The following is a 27695-nucleotide window of genomic DNA, read 5'->3' on the forward strand; positions in this document are numbered from 1 at the left end:
AGGTGGGCAAAGGGGCCCATATTCCAAAGAGCACCTTTCGGATTTCACTGGTCATTTTTTACAGAATTTGATTTCAAACTCCTTACCACACATTTGGGCCCCTAGAATGCCAGGGCAGTATAACTACCCCACAAGTGACCCCATTTTGGAAAGAAGAGACCCCAAGTTATTCGCTGATGGGCATAGTGAGTTCATGGAAGTTTTTATTTTTTGTCACAAGTTAGTGGAATATGAGACTTTGTATGAAAAAAAAAATCAAAAAAAAAAAATCATCATTTTCCTCTAACTTGTGACAAAAAATAAAAAATTCTAGGAACTCGCCATGCCCCTCACGGAATACCTTGGGGTGTCTTCTTTCCAAAATGGGGTCACTTGTGGGGTAGTTATACTGCCCTGGCATTTTCCAGGGGCCCTAATGTGTGGTAAGTAGGTAAATGACCTGTGAAATCCGAAAGGTGCTCTTTGGAATATGGGCCCCTTTGCCCACCTAGGCTGCAAAAAAGTGTCACACATCTGGTATCTCCGTATTCAGGAGAAGTTGGGGAATGTGTTTTGGGGTGTCATTTTACATATACCCATGCTGGGTGAGAGAAATATCTTGGCAAAAGACAACTTTTCCCATTTTTTTTATACAAAGTTGGCATTTGACCAAGATATTTCTCTCACCCAGCATGGGTATATGTAAAATGACACCCCAAAACACATTCCCCAACTTCTCCCGATTACGGCGATACCAGATGTGTGACACTTTTTTGCAGCCTAGATGCGCAAAGGTGCCCAAATTCCATTTAGGAGGGCATTTTTAGACATTTGGATACCAGACTTCTTCTCACGCTTTGGGGCCCCTAGAATGCCAGGGCAGTATAAATACCCCACATGTGACCCCATTTTGGAAAGAAGACACCCCAAGGTATTCAATGAGGGGCATGGCGAGTTCATAGAAATTTTTTTTTTTTGGCACAAGTTAGCGGAAATTGATATTTTTTGTTCCGCTAACTTGGGACAAAAATTTCAATCTTTCATGGACTCAATATGCCCCTCACGGAATACCTGGGGGTGTCTTCTTTCCGAAATGGGGTCACATGTGGGGTATTTATACTGCCCTGGCATTCTAGGGGCCCTAAAGCGTGAGAAGAAGTCTGGAATATAAATGTCTAAAAAATTTTACGCATTTGGATTCCGTGAGGGGTATGGTGAGTTCATGTGAGATTTAATTTTTTGACACAAGTTAGTGGAATATGAGACTTTGTAAGAAAAGAAAAAAATAATTCCGCTAACTTGGGCCAAAAAAATGTCTGAATGGAGCCTTACAGAGGGGTGATCAATGACAGTGGGGTAATCAATGACAGGGGGGTGATCAGGGAGTCTATATGGGGTGATCACCACAGTCATTGATCACCACCCTATAAGGCTCCATTCAGATGTCCGTATGTGTTTTGCGGATCCGATCCATGTATCCGTGGATCCGTAAAAATCATACGGACATCTGAATGCAGCATGACAGGGGGGGGTGATCAATGACAGGGGGGTGATCAGGGAGTCTATATGGGGTGATCACCCCCCCTGGAAGGCTCCAGGGAGACGCCTGTATGTGTTTTGCGGACCCGATCCATCTATCAGTGGATCCGTAAAAATCATGCGGACGTCTGAATGGAGCTTTACAGGGGGTTGATCAATGACAGGGGTGTAATCAATGACAGGGGGGTGATCAGGGAGTCTATATGGGGTGATAACCACAGTCATTGATCATGCCCCTGTAAGGCTTCATTCAGACGTCCGTATGCGTTTTGCGGATCCGATCCATCTATCAGTGGATCCGTAAAAATCATGCGGACAGCTGAATGGAGCTTTACAGGGGGTTGATCAATGACAGGGGGGTGATCAGGGAGTCTATATGGGGTGATCAGGGGTGATCAGGGGCTAATAAGGGGTTAATAAGTGACGGGGGGGGGGTGTAGTGTAGTGTAGTGGTGCTTGGTGGTACTTTACTGAGCTACCTGTGTCCTCTGGTGGTCGATCCAAACAAAGGTAGCAGGTATATTAGACGCTGTTATCAAAACAGCGTCTAATATACCTGTTAGGGGTTAAAAAAAACACATCTCCAGCCTGCCAGCGAACGATCGCCGCTGGCAGGCTGGAGATCAACTCTCTTACCTTCCGTTCCTGTGAGCGCGCGCGCGTTCACGGGAAGTCTCGGCTCGCGCGAGATGACGCGTATATGCGTGACTCTGCGCAGGGCTGCCACCTCCGGAACGCGAATCTGCGTTAGGCGGTCCGGAGGTGGTTAAAGAGGACCTGTCGCCTCTCCTGACATGTCAGGTTTAGTAATTACTTGCATGCCTCATGTAATAACCATTCTGGAGCATCTAGTCTTATGGCTCTATGTTGTGCCATTCTTTTATCATTCCTGCTACAAGTTTACAAATCATTCGCCAGCAGTCTGCAGTAAAGGTACTGCTGGGTGTTACCAGTAGCAGGTGTGTCTGACTTTGTCCAATCAGTGCTGCTGGTGTCAGACTGTGCATGGACACACCCTCAATTGGTAACACCCATCTGTACCTTTACTGCAAGCTGCTGGCAATTCATTCAGAACTTCTAGTAGAAATAATAGAAGAATGGCACAAAATAGAGTCATAAGAATAGATGCTCCAGAATTCTTATTATATGGAGAATGCAAGTAATTATTAAAAAAAGACATGTCAGGAGAGGTGAGTGGTCCTCTTTAAATTCCCAGTCTGTCCCTGCACATGGGCCTGGTCATTGACTCCACTATCCATCTGCCAACTGTACACCTGTTCTCCTGCCAATCATCCACCATCAAGGACACCCCAACAATCATCATTCAGGAGACCCGAAGAGTCCAGGGTTTGCCCCCCAGGGAAGAAAGGATGCACCCTCCACTCAATGCATGGCCCCTGTGAGATATGAATTGAGGACAGCCACTGTGGAACACCACTACTCCTATCACTACTACTCCCCGGCTCTCGCCCCACGCGTCACTGAATATATTACAACAAACCTGAATTGCGAAGCTTATTCAGTGATTTATTCATTATTAAGACGACGTTCCCACCGTGCTGCCCCATCTAAACCTGTAGCCCAGTAGCAGCTGAAGGTCCTTAGGTCTGTTATCTGTAGGGTGCAGCCATCACTGAATGTAAGACTGTGTGATACTTAGCAGCAGGGTGTGAAACTCATCATAGAGTTGACTGGAAAAAGCTGAGAAAGCAAGCTATTATTACACAGTATAAGGACTCATGGCCCAAGTCATACATAGCAGTAATATAGCTTCCTATACCAATGTACAGACCCTGTGGCCCTCTATATACCTTCACTTCTGGGCACACAGCAAAGGAAGTACGTGCAGTATTTCTTCTAGGGGAGATATCTCTGTACATATGGCACCCTGCGTAATATACAGAGGCTGTGCATCTCCATAAGAGCTATCTCCATCTTAAGGCTTTTGATCTTTATCTAGAGCTTGATATGGTGGCATTTGTTTCTTGGAGTACTACAGATGCCTGGTAATGGCGGAGCCAGGGGTCATCCGTTATCTGATGGTGCTGAGGAACTATTTTGGATTATTTTAAAACTTTATTTTTGGGTGATTTTTGGATCCACATGAGATTATCTGTACCCCATGCAGATCCTTCAGGTTAGTACAGGTTCCTCTCTGGAGAGGTTATTAATCTCCAAAGACAATGCTTATGAGTAAAGTCTAGTAGGTCAATTTTGACTTGTCTCTGAGGAAGTTATACTCCTCAGAGATAGCAGGTCATTGAGTCCAAGATTCGACATGTGACCTGGCAACAGATGGTAGTATCTGCTAGATTGACCAGTATTGGGAAAGTCATTGAGCATAGCTGTGGGACTTCCCTGTCCTGGTCTTCAAATGTGGTGAGCTGGGCAACGGCTCTTTGAAGAACCAAATGTCCTGTTAGGATGCCCATACACAATACATATATATCTATATATCTTTAGATTAATGGCCTACCCTCCCTAATAAAGTCATTTTGTAATTGCTTCTGATGCTATATCTCTACCTGGTCACTGACGGAGAGTTGAATCATTAGCCATGGTAGGATAATGTTTCTAAGAGGCTTTAGGGATCTATGATGCTGAGTTTGAGTCAATTAACTCCACAGTTGGGCCATGACACAAGCCATTAGCAGTTTTACCTGGTTTCTCAGAAAACAAATGACCTTTTGTAGGCTACCCAGGATTTCCATAGGTTATGAGTTGCTTTGTAGTCTCATCATGCGTTGGTCGAGCATGAGCAATCCTTTCCTTTTCTGCTTGATGTTTTCTCAGCGAACCAATGCAAACATGCTCATGCCAGGGTTAATTAAGATGCGGGCATCACGAGCCTCTGGTAGAAGCCAATAAGGTAGCAGGGAATCATCTGGGCATGCACAAGGACAGAGCAGTGTTGATGGGGATTTGGGGAAATGAAGTGTGAGATGCGTTCAGGTCATGTCGGACCAGCACAGCGGCCATGACACTCTACACTAGCAGTTGGAGCTGTCTTATTGAATAAAACTGTAGAGGGAAATAGTTGAAAGGTAAAAAAAATAACAGGTTAGTGAATGTACGATACGCAATGTGAATAGTGTTTTTGTTTAGTTTTTTTGGAAAATTAAGTTAGGTGTCTAGATAAACCCTTTAACCGACTTGCTGGGAAGGGCCCTTAGCAAGAACAAAGCAACCCTATCCAAATCGAAAGTTTTCTTGTTGGAATCCTTCCCTTTCTTGGTAAAAACTAAATTGTTAGGCACTTAGCTGTAGGAAGCTTTCCCTTTCGTTGCATTTACGGTAATTCCTTTTGACATATAAATGCATTTCCAGTAAACTGAGATGTCTTTCCCAGTGGCCACAATCCACAGCGCTTGATGCATTTGCCTTCAATATAGTCAACGGCAATAATGCACCGTGAAACGGTGCAATTTCTCCCTATATGTAACCCTTACCACTAGTGTTGACTTCCTACAGTGGATTACATTGTTACATATTATAACACTTAAAGGGGTATTTTGGGTGTTTAACATTGACCTATCCTCTGATTGGTAGGGGTCTGACTCCTGGCATGTCCGCCAATCAGCTGTATGAAGAGGTTGCAGTGCACTTGTGAGTGGTCCTTCCCATTCCTAGGCCAGTGACGTCCCGTTCATTGGTCTCACATGGCCTGGTTGCAGCTCAAGTTCCATTCAAGTGACTGGGCCTGGGATGCAGTAACAGACACAGATACCAAGGGTTACCATGGCCTAACAGTATCTCTAGGCCAGCCATGTATGGATTCCTATTAGGTTTCACCTTTAGCAAGGCCTAATTTGCATTAGGTTAGATTTTTACTGTGAATGACCTAATACACATAGAATTCTATGGGTGATCAGAGGATCGCAGGTTCGAGTCCCCTGCTCCACTTACAAATAATGTTACTTTAAAAAAATAAAAAAAATAAAAAATATACAGAATTGGTATTACCGTGTTCATAATGACCCATGCTATAAAAGTATCACATGGCAGTTTTTTTGTTTGTTCATTCTATCTCCCAAAAAATACAATGAAAATGATCAAAAGGTAAACTATACTCCCAAATGGCACCAACAAGGCCTCATCGGCCTATGCACAAAAATGTTCTGGATGTTGAAATACAGAAAAATGGACAAAAAAAAGTTAAATAAATAAATAAAACAGGATTCCACAGGGGGCATAAATGTCTTATTGGCAGGCGTCTGACCACTTGGGCCCTGGGTTATCACAAGAAGGAGGGCCCCATATTCCTTCATCAGAATGGAGTGTCGGTCACATTGTGTACTGCCTCTCCATTCAACTCTATGGGACTTCCGGAAATAGCCTAGCGCTTGTACTTTACATCCGTATGGTAGTATGTTTTTGACATTTTACATGGAGGAACATGACCACTCTGCAGATCAGGGGCCCTGGTCAGAAATAAAGGTGGCTGGAGAAGATTAACATTTCTGTCCAATTTTCCAGTTGTATTGAATGTCATCATTTAAATAGCTAGAAGACGTGAGGCGAATCATATCTGTTTGCAGGCCGCTCGGCGGTATAACTAGTTGACATACTATATATGTATTCATGCCTGTGCTATGACGCTGCCTGCAAAGCTGAGCCATAGTGATGATCACATACACAACAGCCATGGATCACATCCCCTTTAGGCACCGTACATGGGGTTTCTCTACACCACTGTAGTTTATGGCCACCGCAGAAATATGTTGGCCCATACTGTTGCTCCAATTTTATATACTGGCATTCCATCACAGGCTGTAGTCTATTTTAGAAGATTGCTTCTTGGGTGAATATGGCACCATACAGCTGCACAGGAAGCAACGTTTGGTCCCTAATCCGTAACCCTAGGTACTCTATGTGCCATTGTATAAGTGCCATACATGAGGCCTACAGGATGGCAGTGAGGGAACTAGACCTATCTTACGAGTGGTGCCTTCTCTTGGTTTGAATTAAAGGGTTTTCCCTATAACCAACAGGATGGGGAATAAGTGTGTGATCACTAGGTTATGACTAGTGGGACCCCCACTGATCATGACCATCTCCACTGTTGCAATGGAGCTGTGGTCATGCATGCGAGCTGCCACCCCATTCAAAGTCTGTATGGGAGATGATGTGCTCAGATATTTGTGTCTGTCTCTTCGACTTAGAATTGTGAGGCAGCATGCATTTAATCTACTGTTCTATTCATGCAGGAGGAGGGTACCAGGGTCAAACTGGCCCGCTAATGTACCAGAGGTGTCCAAAGATCCAGGAGAAAAAAAAATTGGTTTCTTTTGGAGCCACTCTGGTCTATTTCTTTGATTCAAAACCTGGCACCCTCCGACAGTGCAGCAGCACAATCAAAGAGATCTAGCCATCGTTCCTGAAGAATCCCAGGTCTCTCAAAAAGCGGCACCAGTTTGAAAAAGGCAGTGTCTGCCAAAACGTCACAACTTAGTCGCATGAAAATAAAACCATCACTTTCAAGAAGATTTATTTGTGTCACTGTAGTAATTTTAAGCTATACGTAACAGGGTAGGAACCCTACTTCCAGGGACAAGACACAGTTTCTGCTGTCTGCATCCAAGCTATTGCTTACTTTGATTCAAAACCGATTAGAATTTTTGGATGATATAGGCGTTGGTCCTCTAAAATAATTTCCTCTGGATCCCCAGTCCAACACTTCACAGGACCCCTATTTTCGTGATCAGAAGGGGCCCTAACACTTGAACCTCTCGTGATCAGACACTTACCATATATCCTCAGGATGGGTGATAACTGTTGATTATCGGACATTTTTTTTATTTTTTATGTCGAGCTCCATTATAGTCTAAGTCACGCGGCCATATAATGGCTCCCTTCATAAGTGTATATTTTAAGATCAAGGATGGGATCTGCTTCACATAAGGGTAGGTCCACAATTTTCACTTTGGAAAAATCCAATACAATGCACAGATTGAAATCCTGTAAAACATTGTGGATTTGCAGCACCCAAACTTGTGGCGGCAAACCCGTGGCGTAATAGTCTTACATGGACATACCCTAAAACTGATTTTTAGCAGATATGTCTGTGACAGAAAATTAGTTCCATCCATCAGACTGATGTTTCTGCAGCATCTAAATTAGTTTTTGGAAGCCACCTTCAGATGTCAAGTGCCTAGTCTATCATGTCTTACAAGTTAACATTCTCCAGGTTCTAGTCTGATCATTTTGGTGCTGTTTCTGCCTGTTCACTTTAGTTTCATCCAATCTTAATATCCGGAGGGTAGTGCCTAAAGTGGGCAACCCTGAAGTCTGACTCCATGTGACTTTTACCCAATTATCATATGTAACATAAAGCCTTCTGAAAGTTTTCATCCATTTTTCATTTTGTCAAAGCAGTAGGTTGGGGAGACGACACAAACCTCTGTACATATTCCATTTTTGAAAAGTTGGGGGAAAAAAGTTGCAGAATGTGAAAAAGTCATTTATAAGACCTAATATTCCATTAATCAGACTGGAGCCCACCTTTAAGGATATTATTTTCAGCTGGGGACTGTTAGGTGGTGTTCCATTGTGTGTTTTTATATATGTGGAGGACCTGTGGTCATATGACTAGATTGGTGCAGGTCCTCAGGTCAGTGAAATTTGCTGCTCATAGTAAGAGGGGCTTACCTCAGAAAAAGGACTTGTGTTTTGGCACTAAGGGATTATGAGCATGTTCACATGCACTAAGGGACTTTTGGTGCATGCTCCTGCTATGGGTGCTATATGGAGGCAGGACATGTGCAGCTGGAAGAGAGACTGCATGGAAGTGGTGGTGCGGGGCTGGTGATTGGAGAGATGGCTGAGAAGAGTGTAGAGAGAAGGAGTGAATGGAAGAAATGCCAGAATATGGGGAAAGGCTGTGGTTCCCAAAGCAAGAAACTTACTAAGTAGTGCTGTGAAGGGTGTCAATGCTTTGTGTGATGATGCACCGACCTGGATGGGAGTCGAGAGGGAAAATGTCAGGAGTGGTAGTAGTAGTGGATTGTGTTAGTACTCAGTGGCAGCTGTTCTGCCCCTTCACTCCCTGGGCATGCACAATAAAGAGGGGGTGCACCTGATATTGTTAGTTCCTCCTGGGCAAACCCTGGTTAGGGTCTTCTGCCTGATGGGAGGTAGGAAGCCCTTAGTGTTGCTGGTGGTAAGGTGCATGGACGGGAGATTCCTACAAAGGGTGGAAACAGTTGAAGTCCGTCTTTACTGAGTTTAATAGTGTGAATCTCCTCCCCATGTAAAAGCAGCTAAAATTAGTGAACAGTTCAGAGTCACAGCAGTTCCTGAGGGCTGAGTCAATGGGTTACCTCCAGGAGCTCCCTGCAGAGATGTGCTTTCATATATAACCACACCTAACGTTCCAATCCAGCCGAAGGGTGCAATTCCTCACATAACATCTACAATTTCCACTACAGGGTGTAGAGCCTCAAAAGCAGTACTTGTACCACAATAGTATGACTGGGGGCTGGAAGTCAAGACCTGTGAAGTCTAATAGTCTAAGATGTGCGTTACCTTCACAGACTTGGGCCATGTGCACTCTCTTTTTATGGCTGCTCAACTTTCTTAAAGATGCCGGTCTACAATCATTCTCTGTGATGTCTCCTGGCTTCCCCATCCCAAACATGGTCTGTGGCTCCTACATTACTACAGATGCTGCTTTCTTCTCACATTCCAACTAACAGACTCACTAACTGCAGAAAAGAGCCTAACCCAGGGGTTAGGGCTGACTCCTTCCTGGAGATAGTTGCCAATGGACTGGAATTACCCTGTCATTCAGCCTGAAGTACATGCAAATAACATAGCATAGTATAACACTAGGATGCCCAACCTGCAGGCCTCGAGCTGTTGCCAAACTACAACTCCCAGCAACCTGCCTGTGTAGCCTACATATATTAGGGCATGCTGGGGGTTGTAGTTTTGCAGTAGCTGGAGGGCTGCAGGTTGAGCATCCCTGGCATAACAAAATATAAAACATTAAAATGCTTGTGCACTTTGGAGGGGTTTTGGCAAACCTTCCCTTTTGGGCAGACCTGTGAAGGGAAGCCTACTTGCTTCCCGATTCTTGCTCCCCGCCCCTTCCCTCCTCTCTCTTGGCTGCTTCACTTCACTCCCAGGGTGCCAACTTCCGGTTTGACACCTCTGCAACCAATCTTTGGATGCAGTGGTGATCTGCTCCTCTTGCATCACGTGACCATTTGTCATGATGCAAGGGGAGCAGGCCGCCGCTAAGGCTAGCGATTGGCTGCAGCACTGTCTAAACGGAAGTTGACATCCTGGGAGTGCAGCGGAGCAGCCAGGGAGAGAAGGAGCGGGGAGCAAGAACCGGTAAGCAGGTAAGTAGGCTTTAAGTGGGATTTTCGGTTTGCCAAAACCCCACCAAAAGTTGCCATTGAGAGACTCCTTTGAATTAGACTGCCAGGCAGTGTTTTAAGTAGACATGACCGGGCCCCCCTCTCCCAGCAACTTCTTCACAACTCCCACTCCTGAGGCTAGTCAAGAGCGCACTCTCAGACGAGGCCCAGAAACTGCTCAGTCCGTTTCCTACAGTGTCTCTGTATATTATGTCATTTTATACAACTGTTGAGGGGGCCTTGACAATAAGATCTTTTAGTCCTCCTCCTAGGTGGGCCCCTTTCCCTGCTTCCCCTATAGCTACGTCCCTGCTGCCAGAGACTGTTATGCTGAATTACTGGTTTCCATATCTGCCTTGGAACCGATCATGCCACGCGCTTCAAGCCTAGAAGACCATAAAAGGTCACCCTATAAAACCGTCAGCCTGCTGTATTATCTGATGCCATGTAGAGTGTATATAATTCATGTAGAGTGTATATACCTTATGTTATTTTGGATGTACCTGTTGAAATCAGGTGTTTATGAAACTTCTATGCATTGTGTGAACTAACTGTAACTATCAAGCATGTGTACCTCAACACTGAGTAAAGTGTGAACTGTTGCGTTACACCAAAGTGTCTCCAGCCTAATTTTTGCTGTAGGGAGATGATGCTTTGACCTACTACTACCCCTAGTTCAGTCTCGTTACAAATCCATCAGCCAGATCGTAGTAGGGGAACTGTCCATATACTATTTCTATAACAACAGAGGAGGCCGGGGCCATTTTAAATATAGAGATGATGACGTCAAGCTGTTCACAGCTATCCTTGCAGTAACTGCATGTTACTTTCAGAAACAACCACCATAACAGCAAATAGAAATATCAGTATAGCATAATCTACTCATTTAGGGGAAACATCTATGCAGTGAAGGACGGTGTCTTGGTGGGTAGCAGCAGGCACGGAGTCTCCAGTGCGTGGCCATATGCTGATGAGTGTGTGGGGTTTGCAGGAATCCCTGTTATTTGCTGAGTCCAGGTCACAGTAAAACCAGGAGCAGGTGCAGCCCTAAAATATCCCTGTCGGTTGTGGTGGGGAGTGGAGCAGAGAGGAGGATAAGTGCAGGGCCAGCTCTGCGCGGATATGGGAGCAGAGAAAGAGATCTTACAGTTTGATTTAGTATCATTAATGAATCTTTACCATGAAAACCCCTTGTCATTGTGACATGTATGTAGCAGTGGTCAAGTCCCAGGACATGGGTACTAAGGACATTTCTTCAGTCTTGATTTCTGCTGAAGGTTTTCATCATCATCATCATCACCTTCTGTCTCCTCCTCATACTACATATAGCCCATACCTATCATGTCTCCTGTTACTCCATATTATCTGTCTTGTGGCTTCTTCTATTACCCCATATATGCTCTCTCCTTTCTTTCTCCTCCTCTTTCTTGCACTCCCTCTCTACTGTCTCGCATCTTTCTGCTTTCTTTCTCCTCTCTGCTCTCTCCTGTCTGTCATCTCTCTTGTCTCTCTCAACTCTCTTGTCTCTACACTCTTTTCTCCTCTCTCTAATCTGTCTCTCTGATATCTCCTCCCTCTCCTTTCTTTCTCCTCCTCTTTCTTGCATCTCCCTCTCTCTACTCTCTCGCATCTCTCTGCTCTCTCTTGTGTCTCTGTTCTCTCCTCTCTCTCTCTCTCTCTCTCTCTCTCTCTCATCTCTATTGTCTCACTTCTCTCCTGTCTTTTCTCCTCTCTCTCATCTCTCCACTCTTGTCTCTGTAATCTCTCCTCTCTCTCCTTTTCCTCTTTCTCCTCCCTCTCACATCTCTCCTCTCTTGTCTCTATCATCTCTCTGTCTTGTCTCATTCCTCTCTTTTCTCTCTCGTCTTTCTCCTCTCTTCTCTCTCATCTTCTCTCTCATCTTCTCTCTCTCCTGTCTCTCTCATCTCTCTCTCTCCTGTCTCTCTCCTGTCTCTCTCATCTTCTCTCTCTCCTGTCTCTCTCATCTTCTCTCACTCCTGTCTCTCTCATCTTCTCTCTCTCCTGTCTCTCTCATCTTCTCTCTCTCCTGTCTCTCTCATCTTCTCTCTCTCTCATCTTCTCTCTCTCCTGTCTGTCTAATTTCTCTACCCTTGTCTCTGTAATCTCCCCTCTCTCTCCTTTTCCTCTTTCTCTTCCCTCTCACATGTCTCTTGTCTCTATCATCTCTCTTTTGTCTCTATCATCTCTCTCTTGTCTCTCTCCTCTCTTCTCTCTCTCGTCTCTTCTCTCTCATCTTCTCTCTCTCTCTGTCTTTCTACTGTCTCTCTCATCTCCTATCCTCTCTCTCCTGTCTCTCATTTCCTTGCTCTCTTCTTTCTCACTCTTCTCTCTCTCTTTTATTAAATGCTTGTATTCCCTGCAGGGAAAAAACTGTTCTGGAGCATACATTTAATAGAACTTAGTGTTTTGCCATTACTCTGTTATTCCCCGTCACAATGTATGAAAAATTAACAACTGGGTGTAACCATTTGCAGGAGTGCCCGGCACAGTCTGACACTGTCCAATCAGGGTTCACTTTGTAGGGACACCAACTTGTCAGTTTGATCAGACATTTTTAGCAGACCTTAGAGGAGCAGCCCAGCACAGAGCCATAAGAATAGATGCTGGAGAATTCTTCTACATGGGGGATGCAAGTAATTACTATTCCAGACATGTCAGGAGAGGGGAGAGCTCACAAACAGGTTGCATTAAACCTTAGCTTCAATGAGTCCACCCTAGAAGGGAAAGAGAGTGCAATTTAAGTGCAACGCATGTTAATGTAGTCAATGGAAGAAAATGCACATTAAACATATATGATGTTACCGTATCAAATCACACACCAGTAGTCACTTGTTTGAGTAGGGATCGGTCACCCCCATCCCCCTCCCCATACAGAGCAATGCGTGTTTGTTATTTTAACTCTTTAACTCTGAAAACCCCTTTTAAGACCTTATATCTCTACCTACTTGTTTATAAGACAAACTTTAAATACATATATGTATAATAAAAAAAGGAGAATACTTGACCACATACCTCTTACATTCAGGGACATCTCCTGTCATGTAGACCTTCTTTTTCCTCTTCTTCTCCGTTAGACCGCCATAGCAAACTCTTTCAGCCGCATCTCGTCTCTACAGAGTTTGTAACACAGACACGTTAGATTTCTAAATTTTTCCATCAACCTCCCCATCCTGGTGTCCTGACAATGTCATCCTGCTGCCACTCCCAATACTGTGCCCGTTGTGCCCCCCAATGCCCCAGGTACTATACTGCTGAAAAAATAGTGACCCCAGTAGACATAATTGGGGTAATTTATTAAACTGGTGTAAAGTAGAACTGGATTTCCAAAAGAGCTGTCAAATATGAAAGGTGGAATCTGATTGGTTGCTATGGGCAACTAAGCCAGTTCTACTTTACACCAGTTGATAAATTGCCCCAAATGTCCCTATAGTGTCTACAGCAATTATAATGTCCCCTAGAGTGCCCCCAGTAATAATAACACCTTATATTGTGCTCCAGGTAATAATCCCTGTATAGTGTCCCCAGAAATAAAAGAATTGCCCCTACAGTGCCCCAATAGCAACACCCCCATATAGTAGTTTGCCCCCATACAGTAATTTCCCCCACACTGCCCCCATACAGTAATTTCCCCCACACTGCCCCCACACAGTAATCCCACCATAATATTTTTCCTCCACATAGTAATTTGCCCCCATACTGCAATTTCCCCCCGATGTACTGTCTCTTCACATGTCCTCCTGTGTGTGTCCCCCATGTCCCCAAACGTTGGCACATAAAATAATAAATAAAATAAAAGGTAAATACTCACCTATGTCCACTTCATTTTGCTGCGTCCCGACACAGGCGTGCGCAATGACGTCATCACGCACGCCTGTGCCGGGATTTCCCTACCGCATAGTCCTCCTCCCTACTAGGCCTGAAGCCTATGACGGTGATCTGCGGCAGGGCAGGGAACTATGCGCTCCCGTGCCCCGCCGAAGTATGTGGGCATTCGAGTCGGTGTTGGGCCCCCCAGCGGTGCTGGGCCCGGGGCTGCCGACCCGAACGTCCCTATTGTAATCCACCACTGCATACAACCTATCCCCAAAATCTCATATATCATCCCCCTCTAATATATTAAATTACTTCATATAATATCCCTATCGCCACTCCAATTACTCCACATACCATACCCTTTATCACCTGATGCTATATGGGTCTGATCCTGTACTTTCCTTATGTCTGCTAGGCCTCTCTACTTATCAATGTATGTTAAGGTGCAGAAACCTAATAATACTAGTATATAGTGAACAAAAGCAGTTCCATACAGACATATTAGCGCTATGCAGTAACCTAAGAATACTACTGTTTAGTGAACACAAAACAGTACCATGCAGTCATGATAAGTGTCGTGCAGTAACCTAACAATACTGGCATATATTGAACAAAAGCAGTACGATGCAGAGCTAAATAATTGTGACATGTAGTAACACTATTATACATATTATACACTGTACCATACAGTGCTAAATGCAGACATAAAAACAATGCCATGTAGGGAACATGCATATAAAACTGCCATATGCAGTGGGTGGGTTTGGGGTGTGCCCCAACGTTACACTGTCTCCACGTATTGCTGATCTCCGGAAGGGATGGTAAGGCGTGGTGCACCCCAAAGGAGAATAAGTCCAGAGAGTCAGGGTCTGCAGTAAATCAGGGTACTTCTTTACTGGAGGAATTCAGGTACAAAACAATACATGCAAGGCATATGGCTGGCTTCTCCAGTCTCCTACCTGGCAGAAGAAGGGTTTGATGCTGAGGAAAGGCCTGAGCTAGCTGTCCCTCTTTCTCTCTCAGAAGGCTGGTACCCTGGCGAAAGGATGGTGATCCAGGTTCTGTCGCAGAGTATCCCCATCTCAGCATCTTCTTCTGGTAACTTAATAGTCTGGCATCTCCTTTTCTAAGCACTAGGGGCTCTGACTGCTCTCTTTATATACTGTACAGTTTCTAGCTGAACTAGAACCTTCTAGTGGGAAGGGTGGAGTGGAGAAACTCAGCACAAACAGATACAATGTTACAACTCCCGTCTGTCATATGCTTGCATTAGATCTTCAATGATACTCAATGGCAATGGCACAGCATAACTAAAACCAGACATTCAAAAGGTCAGTCGGTCTGGTTTTGGTGGTAAACAAGTCTGGCTTTTTCCCTCCAAAACATGCTCTTCTTTAAACCCTATGGCGGCTGTGGAAAATTGCCAGCTTCTCATTTAAAGTCCCAAACGTCTCTCAGTTTTTATTAACCATTTTTACAGTGCTGTGCAAATACAGTGAAAATGAACAAGATATATATCACAACATACATATAAAATGCAGTTACACTGTATAAAACAGTATTAAAAGTCAGTGCAAGTTAACCCTTTAAAGTGAAATAAAGTAAGGGGTTGATGACTTTGCATAGGGTAAACAGGGGCCAATGTCCACAAATATCCAGATTTCAAAGTACCCCTGCTCCAAGGCGCTATACATATAGTTAACTAAAATGGTACCATACAGTCATAACAGCAGAGCAATGCAGTAACCTAATAATACTACCATATAGTGAAAAAACTGTCATACAGTCATAATAACAGTGCCATATATTAACCTAACAATACTGCCATATAGTGAACAAAAACAGTACCATACAGTGATGATAACAGTGCCATGCAGTAATCTAATAACTGCAACTAGGCAAATGGGGACTTGCCCCCAAGGGCCATAAAAAGAGGGTTGAGGGGCATCATATTAGGCAGGATAATTTTAATCCTCGCTATAGAGCCTCTCTCTCTTCTATGTGTACCATTGCTCTATAGCAAATATTAAAATGGGGACTTACTGCATTATACTTTTCTCATAGTTGTAGAAAGGCCTGACTCTTGTAGACTCCCCTACTCCCCATTCTTAACAGGAGAGAAAGGTGAATTGAAATTCGGTAAGGTTCCCTTCTCTCTTAATTTCTAAACCTACATACCACCCTGCTTGAATGGGACATCCTATAACTTTGATATTATCATGAGTGAACAAAGTCAAGGTACAAACAGATTATTTATTTTTTGTTTTTTTTAACAAAAACAATTTTACCATCGGATCATTTTAAACATGGCGTGGTGAAGATAAAAAGCTTAGGTCGCATTATTGTAGTCTCTTCTGAATCTCGCTGCTCATAAATGCTGACTATATAAGATACCGTAAAGATAACAGAAGCATTGGGATTTCTGCTCTAAATTTTTACCACAAGGCAAATGTTTTTTATTTCCTAATTGCTTTCTTTGGGATATATGTGTATATGATGTAGTATACAAGTGTACTCCCATATTTATTAATACAGTCCGATATCAACCTGCAAGTTCCAGGAACAATAATTTCTGAATATTGGGGATACATTTATTAATGGGACAGTAAGATATACACAGCAGGCACCATGTGTGCAGTGAACAATCTTTTTCCTCTGACCAACACCAGAAGTTTATTAAAGAGAAAGCCCTGGGAGTTAACCCTTGCAGCCTTCGTATACAATTCACCCAATCACACTGTGCCATGTATTTTAACAAGAACCTATATGTCTCCACAGTATGGCATCCTGAAGCAATTAACCTTTTCATTTTTTCCCATATCACCATCTTTCAAAAAAATTAAATTCAGAATCTAATAGAAACAACAGACCATAGCTGTAGGAGGTGCAAAAATAGCAGTTGCAACCTGGTCCTGGTTGTCTAAAGTGGCCCAAAGAGCCCTCAGCGATGTGAGAGAGGTTGGTGGTCTGTTACAGATTTTGTATTGGGGTCCTTACGCTTTTGTGTAGAACATTTGAAACAAATGTCTTTAGGATGGAAGCATTTGCCTCATGAATGACCTGTACCAGGATGTAATTGGAAAAATATAAGGGAGGACATTATATAGGATGCTCCATTTTGCCAATACACCCACTTTTTGGAAATTATGCAGTCCTCATCTGGCTGATGCCTAAGGCAGCATGAAACACACCATTACATGGTTGGGTTAGCATCATGGGTGGTGGTTGGGGGCATGCAGAGTAGGTCAAGTGGTTGTACAGAATATCATTTTGAAACCATGAGTAAGTTGTGATAGTATCCAATCATAAACTGATGTCAGCATTGCCAGTTTTGGTGGGCTTCTAGTGTTCTGATGGCCTCATGATTTATCTCCATTGCAGGAAGATGTGGTGGTCTTGCAATGCAGCGCTACAATCCGAAAAGAAAACCTCAAGATGTGCATGGGAGCTGAAGGCTTTGGAAATCGCCTTTGCTTCCTGGAATCAACATCCAATGCTCAGGTAGAGAGGAACATCTCATTACTGATGTGATTGCTACTCCTAAATCCATGAATATAAATATTTTCTTATGTTGTCCTGTTGACTTTTTCCAGAACGTACCTCCAGATCTTGCAGTCTGCTGCTTTATTCTGGAGCAATCTCTGTCGGTTAGAGCTCTGCAGGAAATGTTGGCGAACACAGTGGAGATGGGAAACGAGGTATTGCCCATTATTCTTCTGCCTTTCTGCATGATCAGCACATATCTGTTTTCTTCTGCCTTTTGGCATCATTTGTGTTGTCATTGTCTGTTTAGTATGTGCATTACTCTTCATATTTGTTGCATAGAAGTGGTTTTTTTTTGTCATTTAATTAATTGTTAAAGCTCATCATGTTCTTCCTCCTACTAGGGTTTCTAGTAATCCATATTTTCTTTTTCCTAGCTGGTTCTGTCTTCTTTTTAAATATTGATTTTTATTTATTTTTTTACTTTTTTGTTAATTTGATGACCAAACCTATGGCCTTGCATTTCATTCTCTTCATAGTCAAATAGTCCAGTTCCTGTAATATTGTTTACAACAAAGTAAGGCATAGTCTGGTATAATCAGGAACATAAGGATGTTCCATATGACCCCTTTATCCTAATGCTCAAACATTGGGATAATCTCCATGTTTAAAGTGATAGAGATGTGTGAATATCTTTCTTTCATGTAACTAGATAGATTTTTTTAGGTAGCTGCCTTAAGCTGCTTGTTCCTCATCTCAACTGCCTCCCCTCCCCCTTTGCTTCAAGCTGTCTATTTGTCCAACACTGAAGCGAGAACGGAGGGAGATTGAAGCTGCAATAGGTCCCTCACTTCTCCCTCAAAATGATGTATAGACTGTAGAAGAATGTTTGAGCCAATTATTTAGCTAGATACACACACACATATTATTTACTGCCTATAGAAAAGCACCTCCTTGAAGTGTCACATATGACGTACAGTACAGACCAAAAGTTTGGACACACCTTCTCATTCAAAGAGTTTTCTTTATTTTCATGACTATGAAGGCATCAAAACTATGAATTAACACATGTGGAATTATATACATAACAAACAAGTGTGAAACAACTGAAAATATGTCATATTCTAGGTTCTTCAAAGTAGCCACCTTTTACTTTGATTACTGCTTTGCACACTCTTGGCATTCTCTTGATGAGCTTCAAGAGGTAGTCCCCTGAAATGGTCTTCCAACAGTCTTGAAGGAGTTCCTAGAGATGCTTAGCACTTGTTGGCCCTTTTGCCTTCACTCTGCGGTCCAGCTCACCCCAAACCATCTCGATTGGGTTCAGGTCCGGTGACTGTGGAGGCCAGGTCATCTGGCACAGCACCCCATCACTCTCCTTCATGGTCAAATAGCCCTTACTTTCAAAGTTTTCCCAATTTTTCGGCTGACTGACTGACCTTCATTTCTTAAAGTAATGATGGCCACTCGTTTTTTTCTTTACTTAGCTGCTTTTTTCTTGCCATAATACAAATTCTAACAGTCTATTCAGTAGGACTATCAGCTGTGTATCCACCTGACTTCTCCTCAATGCAACTGATGGTCCCAACCCCATTTATAAGGCAAGAAATCCCACTTATTAAACCTGACAGGGCACACCTGTGAAGTGAAAACCATTTCAGGGGACTACCTCTTGAAGCTCATCAAGAGAATGCCAAGAGTGTGCAAAGCAGTAATCAAAGCAAAAGGTGGCTACTTTGAAGAACCTAGAATATGACATATTTTCAGTTGTTTCACACTTGTTTGTTATGTATATAATTCCACATGTGTTAATTCATAGTTTTGATGCCTTCAGTGTGAATCTACAATTTTCATAGTCATGAAAATAAAGAAAACTCTTTGAATGAGAAGGTGTGTCCAAACTTTTGGTCTGTACTGTATGTAGTATTGATGTTAGTAAGACTGCCATTACAACATGGCGCTCACCCACAGGGGTTTACATTAGTTCACATACCAAAGTTTGTAAAATAGTGCACACTGCGCAGACTCCAAGTGTTATCTTCTTTTTTATTATCTCTTTTTCCTTCTTAGCCAATGAAATAAGAAGGCATGAGCCTCAGAGGGGGGACGCCCCCCCCTTCTGAAGATGTAAAACGGCTTCACTCATTGTAATAAAGAGATTGCCTTGACCAGCTTTGTGTCAGCGTGTGTCTCTCCACGCATGGATATTAACCCCTTGAGGGTATCTTGATTTCGAGCACCAGAGTGTATCTTAAATGCTTTAATTAAAGCAACTTCAACAAAAGGATGAGATCAATAATAACACTACAATCATAGCATATACCATACACTTTCTGTCACTTCTATCTACCTACTACCCAGTTGCATAACTAGGAATGACTGGGCCCCATAGCAAATTTTTGAACTCCCCCTCCCCCAAGAAACTAGTCAAGATAGCTCTCTCAGACCAGGCCCAGTAGCTGCTCTTTCCTTTTCCCATAGTTTTACTGTATATATCGTCATTGTATAATATTGTTGAAGGAAGGAGCCCTGACAAAATATTTTAGTCCTCCTCATTCTCGCTGGGCCCCAAAGCAGCCGCTTTCTCTGCTTCCCTTATAGCTATGCCCATGCTACTACCTGAGATAAGTGAACATCATAGAGAGAGAGATGGTTATCCGAGTCAGGAATAATATAGTTTTCTATTATTTGATTCAGTATTTTTGTATAAAAAGCCATCAGAATTCATAGAAAAGCCTGTGAGTCCTGCCTCCCCCACCATCTCAACAAGAACGCCTGTGAATCTAGCTTCCCCCACCCACTCATAGAGAAAGTCTGTGAGTCCTGCTTCTCCCGCTCACTCATAGAGAAAGCCTGAGAGTTCTGCATCTCCCGTCAATTCATAGAAAAAGCCTGTGAGTCCTGCTTCTTCTTTCCACTCCTAGAGAAAGCCTTTAAGTCCTGCTTCCACCACCTACTCATAGAGAAAGCCTGTGAATCTTGCTTCACCCGCCCACTCATAGAGAAAACATGTGAGTCCCGCTTCACCCGCCCACTCATGTGAAAAGCCTGTGAGTCCTGCTTCCCCTGCCTACTTACAGAGAGAGCCTGTGAGTCCTGCTTTCCCCACCCAAACATAGAGATTGAGAGCTCTTTACGAACATTATTCAAGAAAAGCTGCTAATCACAATGTGCACGGGGGAAGCAAAACCCACAAACTTTATCTATAAGTGGGATTGGGATGCAGGACTTACAAGCTTTTTTTCTAGTCCTGACAGCTTTATTTTCGTTAAAAAAAAACACCAAAAAAGTAATAAAAAATTACACTATATATTCCTGAGCTCAACATCTTTCCTTTTACCCTGTGCTGGTCTTAGATCAGGTAGCACAGTGTTCCTGACAGATCCCCTTCAATATTACTGTATGTAATTGGTTTAATCAGAAGGCGGAGCAATAGCTAGACTTTCCTTCACCTGAGGCAAAGGTTCAGTGTGTTACCCTAGCTCTAGAAAAGTATCTTCTTGGCACAACCTTCTGGGACGCACATGTCCAGACAAACCCTCCATGATGCACCCCTGCAAAAGGTCCTCCCTTCTAACAAATTTATGGGATCTATGACTGATTTTGGGTTCAACTATTTTATGTAAACACAAAATTGACTCCAGAACATCTACTTTTTCACCAATCTTTGGCGATATTTGCAATTAAGTCTCTAATCTTGTGATAAACTCTTGTTATCTTGAGAGAGGTCATCAGTGCTGGATAGAAATGTCTTGTGATCACATCCACCTTGTGTCAGACTGAATATGGCTGCCTTACAGACCTCTCTTTGATATAATTTCTTCTGTGTTTTGTTTTGGCTTTCTCTTTTTGTCTTCGTGCTAGGCACCCAATTTGGATAAATGGGTATGTTTTGTGACCTTGCTCTGTGACCTCCTGTGACTTTTCATTCCTTCCTTCTCACTGCTGAAGCTCTGTCACTCCATCTCCATCCTTTAAAACATTGCCAAAAATGTAATGCTTTTCTTTTGAAAGCCCCTATTGCTTAGCTATATCATCTCAGGATGCCAGTTTCAGCATTACATGGTATCCCGTTTGAATCCTGCTGAGCATACAATGACAAATTTGTCAATGAAAAAATCCTTACGAGGGATTTTGCGACCATGATCTTCATATACACATTCTTTAAATTCTGTTCCACTCATATTTCACATCAGCTGTCTTAAAAATCCCTCCAAAAATAGAACACTCTATCAAGTGTATCGTCTTAGAAGCTGGAGGAGCTATATTTTTTAATTTAGCAAAATTGTTAACAGGATGGAATGTAGATGCCTTACTACATTCTAGATATTTTGTTTAAGATGAAAATTGGGGGATGTAGCCAGAATTTTGTGCATTAGTCTCTCCAAACTCCAAATTTGTCGCATCTTCTGGTGTCCATGCTCCAGAAACTAAAATCTACTCCAGCCAGGAGCTGAATAAGATTTCAGCAATAATTTACTGTACACTAGTTTCCTGACGTAATTTATTGTAAAAGACGCTGTCCTTTCGATTGAGCTCTTGCCATTTTGAAAAAAAAACTGTTGCAAGAGCATCATAAAACATAAAACGTACTAAACTTTTTGGTGAAAAATTTTAGTTCTAGTCTGAAACTTGGTTTAGCTCAAGGAGCAAAGAAAACTATTTTGATCATTATCCATCCCAGTTTCTCCAATGCAATTAAATTTGTACTGAACAGTATGACAGCAATTGAGTCAGTCGTATAATTGTCAACTAGGAAGAAAGCGAGAACAGTGTTATAGAAAGCAAAGAAAAAATTTGGCAATTCATTTGTATGTTTAGTTCAATATGTCTATCCATGGAGAGATATAGTTTCAGCAGGTTTTCTATTACCGACCTTCTATCTCCTGTCTCCTTGTTTTGCAGCCTGTGTGCAGAAGTCCTTTTTTATTTTGTCTTCTTCTTCTAATCTCACAAAAACTAGACCTTCTTTTTTCCTTTGACTCCTATTTATATTATTCCTTCTCTTTCCTTCCTTCAACGCATGGCACAACACAAACCTCCATTCTAACAGGTGTTGACCAGGTTACTGAAGATCTCGGAAATGCAGATGATGGCATCTTTGAGTTTTTACAGCTTGTAGAGGGAGGGAGTCATCCTCATTAATGGATTACTTAATGGTTAAGGAAGCAATACTCATCTATGTTCTCAGATAAGAAAAATGGTTTACGATAGTTTTGGTGCATTCCAAGACATACCATACATCTTCTTCTAACTTATCTAAGAAAGGTTGAGAACATTGAGAATTGTTAAAAATATGTTTGGGTTTGTTTGTCCTTGAGATGGACATACATTCCAATAACTTTAAAGATTTATAACCCACAACATATTTTGACTTGCATGTAATCTGTCTGGCAACAATTCTTGTACCATTACAGCTACACTTCCTAGATTTTGAGGGCAACCATGATGCATTGTGTTATGGATTATACCACCATTATATAGGAGAATTGGCAAGGATTGGTAATCCATCTACCATTACCAACATGAAGACTCGGTGGGATTGGAATGTTAGGGGAAAAAAAAATATGTTTTATATGTTGATTTGCTTTTTTACTTCCCATATAGTCTTCTCAAGGTGGGGGACACAGAACATTGCTCTATGGTCATGCCATTCTCCTGAGACACTGCCACAGTAATATGGTAAGTTTTAATGTATTGACTTTAGCCCTGGAACTTGATGTTGATCTTGAACTCAAGAAACTGCACCAAACTAAAATATTAATATAGATGATGAAGAATAATTAGCCAAGTTGGACGGTTTAAGACATTTATCTATTGAACAAGGCTTCACCTTGTAAAATTGTATCACTCATTTGCCCTATTAATATATGTGTTATCCTATTTCCTTAAGTACCTCTGCTGTCTGACTACATCTCGTTCTCTTACTGATAAACTGGCTTTCGATGTTGGTCTACAAGAAGATGCCACAGGTATGGTACAACTGTGTGAAGGAACATCTAGTAGTGTGTAGGTCAACTCCAACCCTGGCATACTAGCGGCACTAGTCCAACTCTTCGATACGGCACCCAAGATTTTACTTCCAACACTGAAGATTGTTACCCTGTATTTTCCTGAATAGGAGAAGCTTGTTGGTGGACCATCCATCCAGCATCAAAACAGCGTTCAGAAGGAGAGAAGGTGCGAATAGGTGATGATTTGATCCTAGTCAGTGTTTCATCCGAGAGATACCTGGTAAGTTCAAAGATCCTCTACACATACCCATTCATTTCTCTTGTTTACGGGTATATTCAATGTGATCATCCATTCTCACTACTAGTTCATTTCGTTCCATTTCAACAGCACCTCTCCATAGCGAGTGGGGACCTTCAAGTGGATGCTTCATTCATGCAAACTCTATGGAACATGAATCCAATTACCTCTGGTTGTGAAATAGCGGAAGGTATGTAGCCATTGTTTCCCAGTTTGAGTTATCTTCTGTGGTGGTATGAAACTGATACCAATATGTATGGTTCAGATAAGCCAAGTCCATAAAAATTAGAATTCGATTGTTGACCAAACAACAATTTCTTCTATTTCTGAGCTATAATTACCCCAAAGGAGATTTAAAGTGGGAATCCAATTTTAGACTTCATTGTCTTAAATGGTGAAAAAATTCTTCCAGATAGGAAATATTTTTACATAAATACATATTTACTATACTTTTATTCACCAGCCATGAAGATGCATTAGGTAATTTCACTGGCTAACTTTTGAAACTGACCCTCCTCCAAACGGTGGTACATGTAAATGTAGATACTATCTGTGACGGACTGAACCGTCACTTTGGCTGCTGGAGAGACCTGAGGTCTAGCCTCCTTCCTATGGACTATGGACCCAGAACTATGGACAGCCCTTCCCCCCGGCTCATTATTCTACAAAGGGAAAAATGGGTAGTTTCTGCCTGTGAGTGATTACCTTGTCCCATTGTGTTGGTTAATTGTATCACAGGTGGGTGTTTTCTGCCTGTGTAACTGCATGTGATTGTTTTATGTAAGAAACTGTCTCAGTCTTTCACAAGGTCCCCCATGGGGGTGTGCCTTGCTGGAAGACCTGCATAAAAGGCTGGCATGTAGCCTCATTAAATGTCCTGTTCTACCCTTCATGAAGTCTGGGCTCATGTTTGGGGGATTGGAGAACTACACTCTGGGGATTGCTATTGTTGTAAAAAATATTAATAGTTGTAATCCGCTCGCATCAAAGTTTGTGTAAGGAAAAAGGTGAAACTCTCTTCCCTCAGCCCCAGTCAGAGACAGACCCAGGTGTTACCATATTGATTGTACAGGCTGAGCAACTCCTCCTCCTCCCTGCTCAGCTTGTACCTTTTATTTACTCACAAAAGGTGTAAAAGGGGCTGGCCCAAGACAAGGATACAGGAAGTGATAACATACAGGAAGTGATGACATATCAAAGGACAGGGAGGGGCAATCAATGTGGCTGGTCAGACACCCCACCCCTGTATAAGGAAGGATGAGTCATGTCCATTGTCCGACCAGCCAGGTGGCCGCCCACCCCCCATCACTGTCAGCATGGACCTCATTCAATACTGCTCAAAGGTGATCAGTATCTAATAAAGATCATTCTACTGGTTCCTATAGGTTTGAGATTATCTGCGAGGCATTGCTACGGCTATTGTCAGTATACGGTACGAGTATACCGACAAGGCAGATATGCATGTCTTAAAAGCAGATATGTATCCAGAAAGGGTATCGCAGCAGAGGTATAATATGTATCTCTCGTTATGCAGACTTCATTTCTCTAATGTGTATAGACATTTGAAGGGAAGAAGCCCAGTGCTTGCACTTAGTGCTCACAAACCAGCAAACGCCCCCCTACACACTGAGAACACGTCTCCAAGCCCATGAGAAGGTTTTCATACTGACGGTTTTACCACTGGTCCCGATTCAGCCAAAGTACCCTCTGCTAGAGCGTTCTTTGGCTAAATCCGACACAGGGAGACAGATGACAATCTATAAAAACACACACACACATCCAAAGATAAAATGTCCGCATAATAGAATTTCCACAACACTATAATCATTATACTCTCCAGAGTATAATCCCTAGCTCTTGTAAGAGCTGTTCCTGCATCGCTCTCTGAAAGAAGAGAGGGTCACCCACTGGAGCCTGGAACCTTGTCGTAGGTCCAGGGTGGGTAGAAGAAGAGATCCTAACCAAGATACAGCAGTTCGTGGGGTCGGCAGTGCTTACGGTGTCGAGCGGAGTGCTTGGAGCCCTCGGGAAGCACTAGGAGCATACCCAGTTGGGGTGCTAGGAGATCCGTTACACTATCCTTACCCTAAAAAGTCCATAGACACAGAAAGGCCAGCACTACTGCAGCTTTGTTGGTGGCGCTAAATGCTCAAGTCCTTGTAAACCATTATATTCAGAAATGAAGTGCCATGAAATCTTCATTACTGCATATAATGGGTTATCCTTAAAAGGGTTGGCATCATTTAGATGAACAGCACCACTGTTAGGAAGTGGATGAGGACCTGAAATGTCTATCAAACAGATTTGACTTGGGGCTACTCCTAAGGGCGTTATTATGGCAGCCCCAAGTTATTCTTCCTTTAACCCCTATACAGGGATCTGGACTCCGCAGCAGGGGAACCACCAGGCCACTACTTCTTGGAGTAGTCACTGTTTGCTAGGCTGCTAACCCATGGGGTCAAGGGACACTGAGGAATCAGGCAAAGTCCTAGTCAGGGACAGGCCGAGGTCATGGCAGGCAGAGTTCATGCAATCTAATAAACATTCTGAGTTCAAAGTGAGCAGCTCTGGGTCAGAACGGAGATCAGGTAGAGGTCAGGTCATGCAGCGAATGGTCAAATCCGAAAACAGGCAGAAGTCGGTACACAGGCAGATGAAGAAATAAACAGGATGCCTTTACAAGAACCTAGCAAACTGAAACCTATTGCTAAGACACCCCACAAGGGTAGATTCTTTAGGTACTCCTAGATGGTCAGCCATTAGTTGAGGAAGATTAGGGTGCCCTCTCTGGCCCTTTAAGATGCAGAGGGAGCTTATGTGCATGTGCCATATAGGTACAGCAGAAGCAGGGTCTCCACAGTGGGAGAGCAGGTAAGCAGAGTGGTTGTCCTGAGCGCCGGAGAGTGCTAAGCAATAGTGGGCACGAGCCGCTGCCATATTAGCCACTCTTCCCTATGGGCCGTGTATGGAATTGTACCGGATGCCTATTTGAAGAAATATATCATTCTGACCTAATATAAATGTTTTTTTTATATTGCCACAGGATACCTTACTGGTGGAGATGTTCTACGCCTGTTCCATGGTCATATGGATGAATGTTTAACCATTTCATCGACAGACCAAGGAGAGGAGCAGCGTAGGTAAGTCACATACTTTATAATTTACACAGCGCGGGTCACTGATCTAGTTTCATAGTCACTTGCTTTTTCTTATATTTGCAGGATAGCCCATTACGAGGGAGGGCCAGTTTGCTCCCATGCGCGGTCTTTGTGGAGGCTGGAGCCTTTGAGAATTAGGTAATTATAAAACTGCTCAGCTAATCTTAGCTCTAAATGTCAGAAGACTCTGAATATTAAAACAAATAATCAAAGAAAAATAAAGCAAATGTAAAATTCAGAAGCTCCGTTTTTGTAGGCGGATGTCCCAGGAGGACCGGCATATGTTTGGTATTGTGTAATTATGCTAATGCAATGGTCTATGTATGGCTAATTTTTTTTATAGTTGGAGTGGGAGTCACTTAAGATGGGGACAGTCCTTCCGGGTGCGTCATGTGACTACAGGGAGATACCTGGCCCGCGATGAGGAAAAGGGTCTGCTACTGGTTGATGCCGAGAAAGGCAACACCAAAGCTACTGCCTTCTGCTTCCGGGCTTCTAAGGTAGAGCCAGTCTTCTGAAAGTAAATGGAGGATATTCTGGGAACACATAAATTCAGCATTTAGCCAAAACAAATCTCATCTGTCAGGGGAATAATTATAAGGAGTGCAGAGATGGCCGTCGCAGTCGGGCCCCGATGCCTGAGGGGGCCCCAAGGCCTGTCTTCCACATATGTATTATAAGTGCCACATGGTAAGAGAGGGCCCTAATATAGATTTTGCTTTGGAGCCTAGAACCTCATTACCTCTATCATCTGTGAGGATACTTAAAGAGATTTCTTACATTGTACAATTCCTTTCTGCTAGAGGGCCTAAGAAAATTCAAGGGTTTAAAGGGCTTTTCCAGGAGTTCGATATTGATGACCATCCTCGGGATAAGTCATCAATATCAGATCGGTGGGGTCCGACTCCTGGCACCCCAGCCGATCAGCTTTTTGAAGTGGAATGGCCTCTTCACAGCTAAAAGGGATTGATCACTTTTTGGGTGGCTGTTTGGCAAACCTCCCACCTGGGCAAGCCTGCAAAGGGAAGCAAATTTACCTGCCCCCTTTGCTACCCAGCCTCATATGCCTTGCTCAGGTCTCCCGCTG

General features: G+C 43.0%; 1 protein-coding gene across 7 annotated transcripts in view; it reads left to right on the forward strand.

The window, feature by feature from the left end:
* RYR1 (ryanodine receptor 1) overlaps positions 1–27695 on the forward strand; it is a 124561-nt gene that overhangs the window by 9570 nt on the left and 87296 nt on the right. For all 7 annotated transcript variants that reach the window (XM_040442363.1, XM_040442364.1, XM_040442358.1 and 4 more), the window contains exons 2-10: positions 17097–17216; positions 17309–17413; positions 22806–22880; positions 23092–23170; positions 23320–23432; positions 23541–23640; positions 26494–26590; positions 26672–26746; positions 26952–27108. In XM_040442363.1, the coding sequence (XP_040298297.1) occupies positions 17097–17216; positions 17309–17413; positions 22806–22880; positions 23092–23170; positions 23320–23432; positions 23541–23640; positions 26494–26590; positions 26672–26746; positions 26952–27108 (921 nt within the window). The remainder of the gene's footprint in view (positions 1–17096; positions 17217–17308; positions 17414–22805; positions 22881–23091; positions 23171–23319; positions 23433–23540; positions 23641–26493; positions 26591–26671; positions 26747–26951; positions 27109–27695) is intronic.

This window comes from Bufo bufo, chromosome 8, assembly GCF_905171765.1.
Source record: "Bufo bufo chromosome 8, aBufBuf1.1, whole genome shotgun sequence".
NCBI classification, from domain to species: domain Eukaryota; kingdom Metazoa; phylum Chordata; class Amphibia; order Anura; family Bufonidae; genus Bufo; species Bufo bufo.